Below are 13,255 nucleotides of genomic sequence, written 5' to 3' on the forward strand. Positions count from 1 at the left end.
TCCATGGCAAACACTCAACTTTTTTCTGTTTCTATAATGTTGGCTTTTTAGAACAAATCATACATTATGTAGTCTTTTGGGTCTGACTTCTTTCACTTGCATTTAAGTTTCATCTACGTTGTTGCATGAATTAGTAGTTCATTTCTTTTTACTGCTGAATAGTATTCCACTCTATAGACGCACCACAATTTATCCATTACTCTGTTGAAGGACATGTTGCTGCTTCCAGTTTTTTGCGATTATGAATAAAGCTGTTACAAACATTCACATGTAGGTTTTGTGTGGACATGAACTGTATAAACCCTTGGGTAGATACCTAGGAGGGCAGCTGCTGAGCTATATGGTAAGTCTAAGTTTAACTTTATAAGAAACTGGCAAGTTGTATTCCACAGTGGCTGTACAACTTTTCATTTCCGCCGGCAAAGATTAAGTTTGTTGATTTGAATCCTTGTCAGCTTTTGTTATTGTCAGTTTTCTTGTGTTATATCCATTTAGTGTATCTTCCTGTGCTATACATCTATTTTAAAGGTTGTGTTACTCATCTTTCAAATACCACACAAAATTTTAATTAAAAAACTTCACTAAACTAAGATCCCCAGATACAAGAGTTACATCATTTTAGACTACAGAGCTCAGATGATGTAAGGCCTTTTTCTTCAAATTAAAATGTTGTTACTGTTTCTAAGTATAAAAGTAGGTAAATATATAGAAAACATTACCAGTAGCTCTACCCTCCAGCGATGATCACCATTCTTTTCTAATTTTCTTCTAATTGCACACATGTGGTCAGATTATAACACATCTAAAGACCCAAAGTGTAAACCAAAAATGAGTCTGATATGTTTGAGGAACAGAAAGAAAGCCAAACACGAAGGAAGAATGATAGTAAGCAAGGAGGGTGTAATAGGAGATGAATTTGGAGAGAGATCAGTTCATGCAGAGCAGAGTTCTTCAATGTTGGTGTGTGTCCAAATTATGAGGCGGCCTTGTTAGAAAAGATTGCAGCACCCCACCCCCAAGTTTCTGTTCCAACAGATGGAGAGTTGGGCCTGAGAACTTGCATTTCTAACAATTTTCCAGGTGTTGCTGATGCTGCTTGTCCAGGGTCCCACTTTGACAACCCTTCTTGGGCATACGACACTATGATGAGGAGTCCGATTCTTTGTTCCAAATAACTGAGAAGGCAATGGAAGATTTTAAGGACAGAATGATATGATTCTGTTTTGAATTTTAAATAGATCATAGTGGCTGAGGTGTGAAAGCTGGATCAGAAGGGACGAGATGACAAATGAGGAAGCAGTAAGCTGACTATTACTAGTGAGAAATAATGATGTCTTGAATTACGGTCGAGGAAATGTTAAAGTGTGAACATACTCACTATAAATTTAGGAAAAAGCTGACAAAACTTGCAAATAGATTGGGTATTAGAGTCAAAGAAGAAGAAAAAAAGGGCATGCTGAGATCACTTGCTTGACAATGGCCCCTATGGAAGACTTGATGGGGTTGCTAATCAAAAGTTCTTATTTCAAAAATATTTAGTGTGAGATATCTGTTAATACACAATTAGAAATACCAAGTAGGCAAGTTGGATATACAAATCTGAAGCTCCAAGGAAGAAAACTTATTTAAAAATTGGAAGTCATTAACCCCCCAAAAATTTATAATCATGGAACCTACTGAGGTCATTAGCATAGATCAATGTATCTCAAGCAGGGGTGCTCCCAGGGGACACTTGGGAATGTCTGGAGACATTTCTTATCATCTTTACTTAAGAGGGGATGAGGGGGCTTCCCTGGTGGTGCAGTGGTTGAGAGTCCGCCTGCTGATGCAGGGGACACAGGTTCGTGCCCCGGTCCAGGAGGATCCCACATGCCGCGGAGCAACTGGGCCCGTGAGCCATGGCGGCTGAGCCTGCGCGTCTGGAGCCTGTGCTCTGCAAGGGGAGAGGCCACAGCAGTGAGAGGCCCACTTACCGCAAAAAAAAAAAAAAAAAAAAAAGAGGGGACGAGACTACTGGCATATATTGACTGGTCAGGAATGCTACCAAATATCATAAAATGCACAGGAGTGCTCCTAACAACGAAGAATTATCCTACTCAGAAAATCAATAGTGCTGAGGTTGAGAAACTCTTATACAGATAGAAAAATTGTCTTTCATGTATCACAGGAATAAGGGAGCATGAGGTCTTTCTCAGATATACAACTGATTGGAAAATATATCACTCATGTACATAATTTAAAAATTGCTTATATATATATATAGATATCTATATCTATCTATCTAGAGAGCTGAAAAATAAATTAAAAATACCTTAAATTACGTTATAGCATTAGAGTTAAAATGGCTGCTATTACACAGTGAAAAATAGTTACAATAAGGAAACAAGGTAAAATGAATGTAATAATAATTTAAATGAGAAACCCTGATTCACAAATCCATCAGACCACATGCAGTCTCCAGGGTTCTTCTCTTAGATTATGCCACCTGTATACCTTTGTTGAATGAATAAATGCACAAATATATAAGCACATGAATGAACGAACATTATGGTTTAGCTCTCTTAGGTATTAAGAAATACACATAACAGGGAAACAGAAGAGGAAATCTAGCATATGAATGCAGACTCACAATTTCTGGAGTGTGGGTATCGATTCACGAAATCCCTAGAAATGAAAAAACTTCAAAGGTGCAAAGGATACAGAAAAGGAGGAAGATTTGAAATGAATAGAAATCCCAACTTTAGGGGGGAAAAAAATCCAACGTACACACGAATCCTAGCATCCTTCAACACCTAGCATCACACCAGCTATCCACCATTACCAGAAATTTTCAAGTAAGATTTCTTAAGGCTTTATTTTCTGGAAAATATACATGAAAGCAGTGCTCAGGTCTGGGTAAAACAGATCCACATTACAGAAGATAACTCTATAGTCTACTCACTGGAACACATCTACCTCGTAAACAAAACTGCAGATAATCTTTCACACAGAGAGATGTTAAGATCACAAATGTACCGTAACGTCAGAAGAAGCTGCGAGATACTAGATTAGAGGATAAATATACTATAGGTATGAGGAGGTGACTATAGGAAAAAAACAATTCTATGCTAAAAGGTGTGTGGCGAAGACCTTCTCACAGGGAAAATGAGAGAGGTACAAGAGATAAATACACTTAAGAGATATTCTGTAATCAGTCTAATCACAACGAACATAAAGAGCAGATGACTTCAAATATAAAGAGGATGCTTGTAACCCACGGACAGACATGTTTGAATTAGGGTTACCTTTCACCAAGAAGGACAAGTTGGCCTATACCATTCACGCACTGGCCAGTGGGGTACGTGTGACAAGAGTGACTCAGTCAGTGACTAGGACCTTATGTGTTCCCCTTAAACACCCAAGGCCTATCACAATACTTTCTCCATTACAGCAATTATGTTTAGTAAATCAGAGCTGTAAGCTGGACTCATGGGAAATTACAAATAAATTATTAACATACGAACAGAAGGTTTACACACTGCATACTGGTCCACCTTAACTCTAAATCAAGAGAAGTTAAAATTGTGCTCCCTGGGAAACACGGAGCTGACCGTAACTCACCTTTCCCAGTTCTTTATCTTCAAGGGCCAAGACCCCAGTGCTTTCCGTGAAGAGTTTTACTTTGACCACAGGCCGTGGATGAGTAGTGGTAAAATCTCCTTGGGTTCCCCATCTGCAATGAAGTAACAAAGATTCTCTTTGAAATGCAGCCTTAATTTTGTTTTCCATGTAGGTGTGTTTCCTTAAAAGGCACATTAAGCAATGGAGAGTCTTTCGTGGCTCACTGAGATTGTTATCTTTGCTTTTGTTTCTGACAGATGGTACAGTCAAGAAAGAAAGTAACAATAAGCTTTACAGCTTGTAATAATTATTCAGCTGTTCTAAAAATTAGCACATTAGAGTACAAAACACAGTGTGCCATAAGAATTTAGGTTAAGGTAAAGCATTAAAGAATATATATATATAACTGAATCACTGTGCTGTACACCTGAAACTAACACAACACTGTAAATCAACTATACTTCAATTTAAAAAGAAAGGTAAAGCATTATAGATATAGCTATTGGAACCTATTTTATTAATTCCAACACAAATTACAACACAATTTTTATGGATGGCTGGGGAAAACTGTTAACGGTTTGAGTGTGTAAGAGGTAGTTTCTCAGAAATTATTTTTGCATGCTGAAGATTTCACACCATCTCTTCTTACAAAGTCTTCACTAGATATTTTATTTATATTCTTAAAAGTGGAGGTAATCATCTCATCCCTTACTTTATATGATTTATTAAAGCTCCTGTCAAAAGGAAAGAAATAAGCACCATAAAATAGGAGTGTTTAGCCATTAATTTCCCAGTACACTCTCCTAAGAATGAAGTAAGTCTGTCGATATCTGGCTTTTCAAATCAAAACAAAATAACATGTTTCCTTGGCTTATCTTTTAATTAATAGCATCTCATCTTTACCACATACCAACTCATTCTAGTCTATTTACAAACAGATGGCACACACCTGATACTAAAAAATCTTATCAATGTTTCTCATAATTCTGAGATCAGACTTGATATTCAGCACAGCATAAAGAAAATACCACTGAGAAAAACAGACATAACAGGAAGAAGAAGAGATTTAATGAGATAAGATTCCTGTTAAAAATAATAACCAAATAAAAATACCAATTTCTTATTTTAAAAAAACAGCTTACCACATTCATGGCACTGTCTAAACTTTATTTTATAAACCTTATTCAGAAAGCTGAAATACAGAAAACTGAGGTAAGCATACCAAAAACTAAATAAACATGATGTCTTCTCCTATCACAGCAGTTTTAATTTTTAACATTGTGATACATGTACAGTAAAAGCAGAGGCCATTTCAATGACTGAAGAAACCTGCATCAAGATGCAGTTTGTTCTTTTGAAATTAAAGTCATACTTCAGAGGGAAGGAAGAGATTCATTCAGGACGGAAAGCAACTTAATTTCTATTTTAGATTTCTAGAAACTGATTAGCAAAGAATCTTTTTGCCATTTCATAGAATTTAGATGGTCTGAGATAAAGTAGAACTAAAATAGGAATAAAAATAAAAATAGATTCAGAACCAAAATAAGGAAGGAGAGAACAATTCTTAATTTAGAGTGTGGAATCTTAAGCCTTGAATACAGTCAGGCGATCTGGATAACAACTCCGGAGTTGACGCCCATGACATACCCTTCTCTTTATTGAGTAACATGTGGTTAAATTTGGAAAACTAACTTTTGGAGACATTTTCTTATAACTGAAATCAATGATTTTTAGTAGTCATGTAGACACAGCCTAATAGTTTTCCACAGAATTTGCTGATCTTTTAAACTAAATTCTCTTCATAAAAATTCTTTTGTGTATTAAATCAATGATATTTTGTCTCCTCTAATGTCAAAAATCCTTTGAAACTATTATTACAGTTTTATATGATTATTTGAAATCCCTAATCTACTCCAATATGCAGTTCTCCAAAGAGAAAAATACTGACTGATCAAGGACAGAATTCTAAGACATCTTTTATGTTCTTAAATATTAAAGGTTTCCTAAGTAATTAAAAAGGTTGATTCATAAGAAATTTATCTATGTATTACATAAAATTTGTCACAAATAGTTATTGTAATTAAAACTCCAGATTTGAAAATAATGCATTGTAATACAAAACCCAAGATTACTGGATAGAATTTCAAACCTTTATTACAAACAAACACCCCTCCCCTTCAATTTTAATAGTTAATCAGATTTAAATTTCTTCCCTTAAAAATATACTGAGTATATTTTAAAACAATTTTCTATATATTTAATGGAATTAGTTTGTGTTAGGTGATCAATAATGTTTATAAAAGTTGCCTTACATAAGTAAGTTGACATACATAACAGTTGACATACTTTAAAAGTATTTGAGGGTTTCCCTGGTGGCGCAGTGGTTGAGAGTCTGCCTGCTAATGCAGGGGACACGAGTTCGAGCCCTGGTCTGGGAAGATCCCACATGCCGCGGAGCAGCTAGGCCCGTGAGCCACAACTACTGAGCCTGCACATCTGGAGCCTGTGCTCTGCCACGAGAGAGGCCAGGATAGTGAGAGGCCCGAGCACCTCGATGAAGAGTGGCCCCCGCTTGCCACAACTAGAGAAAGCCTTCGCACAGAAACAAAGACCCAACACAGCCATACATACATACATACATACATACATAAATAAATAAATAGCCAAGCATTTGAAGCCCTTAAAAAAAAAAGAAGTATTTGAAAATTCAATTTGAGATATCTAAATTGAAATGCAGAAGTTAATAATATGCCCAAGGCAATACTGTGGTAATGAATAAAATTATGATATAACTTCCTAGGCCACAAGGATAACATTTATTCAACAAATCACATTTCCATTTAAGACATCATAGTATACTACTCTATCGTTTCAACAAAACCAAAGGAATTATTCTGCATAGCTATCTGTGAAATACAACAACCTTAATGAAATTAATGACAAGTGTCACAACATTGTTCTAAAGAGTTTCATATAAAGATGTGTGTGTGTGGGGAAACAGATTGACTAAAAAAAAAAAAAAAAAAATCCGAACCAGTATCTGAGCCCTTGCCTCAGTGGAGTAACAGTGGTAGTGAGACAGGGCTAAAGAGCGCAGGTCCCAGAGACAGTCTGTGGGCTCAAACATCAATTCCAACGTGCAAAGGGACTCCAGGCAAGCAACTTTGTCATAACTAACACTTCCCGCATAAAACTGTTGAGGTATAAATGAAGACAATTCATATTAATACTCATAGTGGCACAACACCTGTCACACAGAAAGTGCATACAGAATGCTAACTATTACTATTAGGATCCGCAGTAGTATTCCTTTAGCTTTACTAAGCAAAATGATACCTACCTGGAAAAAACGGATAGATTTGAACATTAAGATTTTAATCAGTTTCATAAAACGGCAACATTAAAATCCAGACAATATCAGAAACTAGAGAGAGACATCAACTAATAGCAAAACACGACAAAGGAGAAAAAAAGAAACAGGAAGAGAAAGAGATGGGGGAGAAAGAAAGTAGGGGTGAAAAAGAGAAGAACAATGGAGAAAGAGGGTAGAGGGGGGGAGAAAAGAAAGGAGGATTAATAAAAGACCAATCTGGAAAGGAGAGAGAGTAGTCTGGACCTTAACCCATTTTTGCACATTATCTTTAATCTTTCTTTTAAAGACAATTTACAGTCTAAATGCTGACATGATGCACATCTTAATAGAAGAAATAAAAAATATCTTTTAAAGTAACTAAGTTTTATGACTCTAAACTTTGGGAGGGGCTTTCAAAAACACCACACTGAAACATTTTTATTATGATGAAAAGACAATACAAAGTTATCTGTTTCTTCAACATGACAATGAAGAAATCCTGGGATGTTATCTTGCAGTTTAAGGTAGAACAATATTTGGGGATGGCTCAGGGTGGGTAATGATCACTTTCATCATGAAAGAAAAACGCTATGGGCTTCACCTTCATTCTGGCTCTTATCCTCTACTGGATGTTTCCGCTTGCCTTCGAAGAGACAGCTCCATTTTGTTGCTCTCAAGATTGGTAAAGCCTCAAGAATAATAGGATAAAATTCTCTAAAGTCTGCATTTCATTTATGAAGTTATTCAATGCCATTAAACTTCCATATCCAGAGTACAGAAATCATTATATCTGAACCATTTTCTTCTGAACAAGCCTAACAAGCATGTTAGCACAAAATCGGGTTTCAGAAAAGACAGAAGTTATAATCTCTCATACGCATTTTTCTTTTTCTCCCTCAGAGCAAGGTAGTTCAGAGACCTTAGCTTGAAGCATCTAATTTTAAAGAGAACCATTTGTCACGTCTTGCATTACAATTTTACTTGGTCGAGAAAGCACCAAAAAGTAACTTTTTATAAGCTGGAAATCAAGATTTTTAAGACCTTACATTTAGAAAGACAGGCTAAATAATTGGTATAGAAGATAAATTAATTTAACTTTAAAGCATAAAGTCCACTATACACATATAAATCCCTAGAAAAAGGATTTAAATAATAAAATGCAATGGTGTAAAAATGAGAACATACTGCATAAACCACTACAGAAATTTACCAATGTATGTTCATACTGTTCTCATACCCATAACTTTGAGGCTTATGTGAGAACATCAGTCTGATTTTTTCCTGTTTTTTTTGACATGAAAATAAAAGGTGGATGTGTTATATAAACTGGAATTTAAAAAGAAAAAAACTTTCGAATGTCATCGAATTAATGCATTATCCTTTAAAGATAAAAAGAAATTTAAACTATACTGTTTCCAAATATTAGGTTATAATTATCACTAATCAGTACAGCATACTGTTATTAGTAAGTTGGAGTGTCCATCAGTTACTAGTACAGTGACCCTTAAACAACACAGGGGTTGGGGTGCTGACCCTCTGCGTAGTCGAAAATCCAAGTATAATTTACAGTCAGCCCTCCCTATACACGCATCTGTGGATTCAACCAACTCAGATGGCGTAGTACTGTAGTATTTACCAGTGAAAAAAATTCACATATAAGTGGACCCATGCAGTTCAAAACCCATGTTGTTGAAGGGTCAGCTGGTGCTTGCTTTACCAGATCTTCCAATGATTACTCTTTAATTTGACAGAATTTCAAGCAGGGGTTAATGTTCTTTGGGGCTAGACAATATGGGCGTGAAAATATTTTGCTTTATGTGTTTTTTAATGTGAAAGCCTTGGAATTGCTAGAGTAATATAATGTTAGTGCATCCCATTCTTAATGACTTACATTTGAAAGCAAATGCTCCTCAGCTGTTTCTCCAAAGGTAAAAGACTCTTGGTTGTGTCTTCAAGCAGTAACATTGGGTGGGGGGCAGGGGGGTTGAAAGGGAAACAGCAGACTGAATCATTTACACAGGCTGTTTTCTCCTAGAAAAATCCCTCCTGGGGTCTCCCTGTAGATAAAACTACTTTTTTTTTTTCATTCCTAAATTACTATTTATGTGAAATAAAAAGATTTTCCAAGTGCAGAGTAGTTTGGGAACAATAGGAGAAGTCTCTGAATTATACCAACATCTCAGATTCCAGAGAGGGTAGAAGTCACCTGGGACCATCCTGAGGGGGTTAAGAAGACAGCCAAAAGCAGCAAGCACTCAACAAGAGCATGATGTATGGAGCTGAAACATGCAGAGCTAAAGCATGCAAAACATGGCAGGGCCTAAACCAGCCCCAAGAGCATCAGTAGAGTACTTGTACTCCAGTCCACTGCCCGGAGGACATCACAGGAAGACTCAGGAGGAATCTGGTCAAGGAGCCGGATCTGGTAATTTTCATAGTACACAGTCACTGCTGGCACTCGGTGCTTCTAGATCCTATGAGACCTACCCTGTGTTACTCAGGAAAAGAAATCCCCATTTGCTGGGGATTTCTGATGGCCGGTGACTACTTAATTTTGTGATACTTTAGAACGTAAATGCAACGCAGACATGCTTTTAAAAATTAAGGACATTTAAATTGATTTTTTTGAAAAAATGTTTGATACTTATGAAACAACGGGAACTCTGTTAAGGTTTTAAAGGAGTGAAAGTGATTTATGTTTCTCCATAACTTACCTAACTGGCACTTGAGGAAACATTTTAATAACGACAGATTAATTCTTGCCTCATTTGTGCAACCTCTAGAATGATATTTAATAAGCACCTAGCATGTGACCATTGTAGGGATGAATGTTTAAAATACAAAGATGAAAGAAAACAGACTACGGCATCCAGGGACTTAGCTTGTGGGAAAGGGAGAAGTGTGAAACAAACAAATACTATATAGTACAGATTAAAGGTACATAGTGGCCTCCACATTAAGACCAAAGTCTCCCACCTACTGCATTATCCTTCTACGTTTATGATTTATCTTAGAAACAACAGTTAGGCCCCTCACTGCAACCACCACTGTGCTCTGTACATAACAAGCATACATTACATATTCAAGAGAGAAGATGACGATGTGTTAAAAAAAATACAAAATTTGTAGTCTAAGAGGACAGGGCTTGAAAAGCTGAGTTAAATCATGTACGTCAAACTTTTTGAGGATACATTCTCCTACCTAGAAAATAGGAATAGTAGTAAGTCCTCCCTGACAAGGATTTAGAAGAATAAATGAAATCAATATGAAAACACCTATCATAATGTCTTGAAGATTAGAAGGGCATACTAAATAAATGACTATTCTCAATTCACCTGAGCACCCTATTCTCCTGATGTCAGGATAGGGGTCCAAGTGAGCAATTCCTGACTGCTTCCTCATACCCATTTCTCTGAAGGGAAAGCAGCCCTGAGAGTGATCGTACATTCTGTTTTCAGGGGAAAGCAGTAGCAAATACATCAAGAGGACAGAAGACAGGTCCTGAAACACCACAGGTTTTATCCAGATTAGGTGGGGATGCAGTTTTTGCTGATAGCTCTTTGACTTCTGGGAAGTCCATCAGTGCTGAATTAGCTCCAGAAAACACGGCTGGTGCATGTTTTGGCTTTCTGCGCCCCTTAGTCTGTGAGAGTAAGGCACACAGTTATTTTCACACAGTCATGGTACCCAATTTCGAGGCAGGAAGCACTTTGGGGAATGTTGCATCCAAGTCTAAGATATAGATATTTGGAATTCCTAGAATCCTTATTAAATCTTTACAGGTTCCATTTGGAGGAAATTCTGAAACAAAATAAAATGAAAATTCCAGTCCTATAGTACTTTGTAACAGTACAAAGCTGGTGCTTATCTTGGTCAGGCTAAGAACCTGATAGTCTAGGTGGAGCTTTTGTCATCAACATATCAGTGGGAAATCTAGCCGAGAGAAGAATTTCTTAAGATTCAAAACCAGCTGGCAGGTCTCTCCCCCATTTTGGTTGGCATGTGCAGAGGGAGGCTTGGGATTTTTTGTTTTCATTTTTTGTTTTTTCCTTCATTCATTCTGTCCTTTAGCTACTATGGTTACCAACAGAGTCCTACCTTCAAATGGTGGAGATAATGGTAAAATGTAAAGAATGGCTACAGAGATGAGCTGAGCAGAATGACAGAGTCAAGAAACAGGCCAAATCAAGTAGTAGGGATGTGGTGGTACACACAGAGTACCACATGGCACTGGAAGGAACGGGCAGATGATGCAGATTTGGTGCAACCCAAAAGAGTCAACTACGGAGGGGAAAATAGAAAACGATAAACCAGGAAAAAGAGTACAGGAGAACGGGGCTAAGGTAACCTGAGAAGCATGATTAGAAAATCTGTGGTGGTCTTTATCCAGCTACAGAGCTGGAGTAACTACTCGTGAATGATTAACTCGCTTCCCGCAATGATGAGAGAAGAAGATACTGCTGTTTTACACATGAGCCATCCTTACAAATGGTTCTTTCCCACCAAACTCCAGAATATGAAAGCAGTTCCTTTTTATTTTCCCTAGAAAAATCCTACCACTCTGAGAAGTACTAAGCAAGCAAGTCTATGTTTATGAACAGAAGCAAAAACTCTGAAGTACACTGAGGTTTCTACCATAGAAGATGGGAAAGGGTAAAAGAAAAAATTTAAGATAAGGAAGCAAAGACACCAGAATGAAGATTAATATCCTTACCATGGCTCTCAAGGTTGGGCATACCCAGCCCTTAGCTATGCCTCAGGCCTCATGTCAACCATTCTAACCCCAGTCTATGCCCATCCAGAAGGTTCCCGCCATAGGGCAGCTGAACTTGCCTGTTCCTTCATTAGTATAGATTCCTAGTTGTCCCATGATCCTCTGCCATCATCCGATTAACTACTACTTGTCCTTCTGTTGAGAGCTCAAGGGTTACATTCTCAAAAAGACTTCCCTAGCCAACTCCATTTGCAGCACTGGACAATCCCCCAAGTAAGTAACATTACTGTGTCATATATATTTGCCTAGGATCAGATTCCTTTTCTTCAAAGCAGTTAACTCAGTTTGTAATTATGTGTTCCTGTACACATAACAGGGTGTCTCCCTGCTTTAGACTTCAAGCACCATTGGCAATAGCCTTTTTTTTTTTTTTTTAATTTACTAGCCATTTCTGATTTTAGTCATCACTTCAAACCTAGTACCTGTGTGGCACTTAGCACAGAGCAACTCAATAACTACTTGTTGAATGAATGAATGACACCATATACTTTATTCTAACCAGTCCTCAAAGGACTATGAAGTGATTCACAGCAGTTGAATGACCAAGTTTGGTTGATAGTATATTTTACTGAGCTATATAGTTGTCTCTTGGTATCTGCAGGACATTGGTTCCAGTATCCCCCTCAGATACCAAAATCCATGGATGCTCAAGCCCCTCATATAAAATGTCATAGGTACAGTCAGCCCTGGGTTTCTCGCGGGTTCTACATCCGCTGATTCTACCAAATGCGGACCTAGTGCCGTTGGTTGAAGCTGCGGATGTGGAACCCTCAGATGTGCAGGGCCAACTCACATGGAAGGAGAACTGAGATCAGGAGCTGAGTTTCTTTCATTACTGCCACATCGGACACCTGCACAAGTTGCATGCACCAGAGCTTTAGATCAGACTTCCATTAATATATACAAAACATACAGAAAATATTTCATGTTTACAGACACACGGTTCTATGGATAATGCAACCAACCCAAGGTGGGGGGTGCTGTTAAATAAGAACAATCATCTGAATCTGAAAGCCACTTTTGTACTTTAAAATATAACATTACATTTAACTAAAATAGTATTGCCAGTAATTTTAATATATTTATAGTGGTTCAGACAGATTCTCAAATAAGTGAATTTCTACGTATCAAAACTGTCACAGCTGATAAACAACACACGTACGCTTTTTAAGTGTTTACCTGAGACTACTGTCCGTTTCTTACCCAATCTCTGTCTTAGCCAACTGTGAAGGTGTGGAACTTTCTTTAGGCAAAACTTGTTAAGGAGTAACATGTGTGTTTTACTAATTTATTCAATAAACATTTCATTTAGTTTTTAAGAGCTTAAATTTATTTAAGCTCTTTTTGGTGCTTGAACGAAATGATTTTGTGGTATTTTTCCACTTGTCTTTTTGGGTACACGTTTCCTATCCTATCATCACTGCACCTGTGCCCTGCTTAAGTAGAGAATTAGTATAGAATATATCACAAGAATTAAATGCTACCTGACTGCTTAAGTAGTAATCACAATTTTCTCTATGAGGTGAATC

At 37.2% G+C, this 13,255-nt stretch overlaps 1 protein-coding gene across 2 annotated transcripts in view; it reads right to left on the minus strand.

The window, feature by feature from the left end:
- The window catches only part of CADPS2 (calcium dependent secretion activator 2), a 493,834-nt gene that overhangs the window by 255,795 nt on the left and 224,784 nt on the right, over positions 1-13,255 (minus strand). For both annotated transcript variants that reach the window (XM_060108899.1, XM_060108898.1), the window contains exon 7: positions 3,601-3,712. In XM_060108899.1, the coding sequence (XP_059964882.1) occupies positions 3,601-3,712 (112 nt within the window). The remainder of the gene's footprint in view (positions 1-3,600; positions 3,713-13,255) is intronic.

This window comes from Mesoplodon densirostris, chromosome 9 (genome assembly GCF_025265405.1).
Source record: "Mesoplodon densirostris isolate mMesDen1 chromosome 9, mMesDen1 primary haplotype, whole genome shotgun sequence".
Lineage (NCBI taxonomy): Eukaryota > Metazoa > Chordata > Mammalia > Artiodactyla > Ziphiidae > Mesoplodon > Mesoplodon densirostris.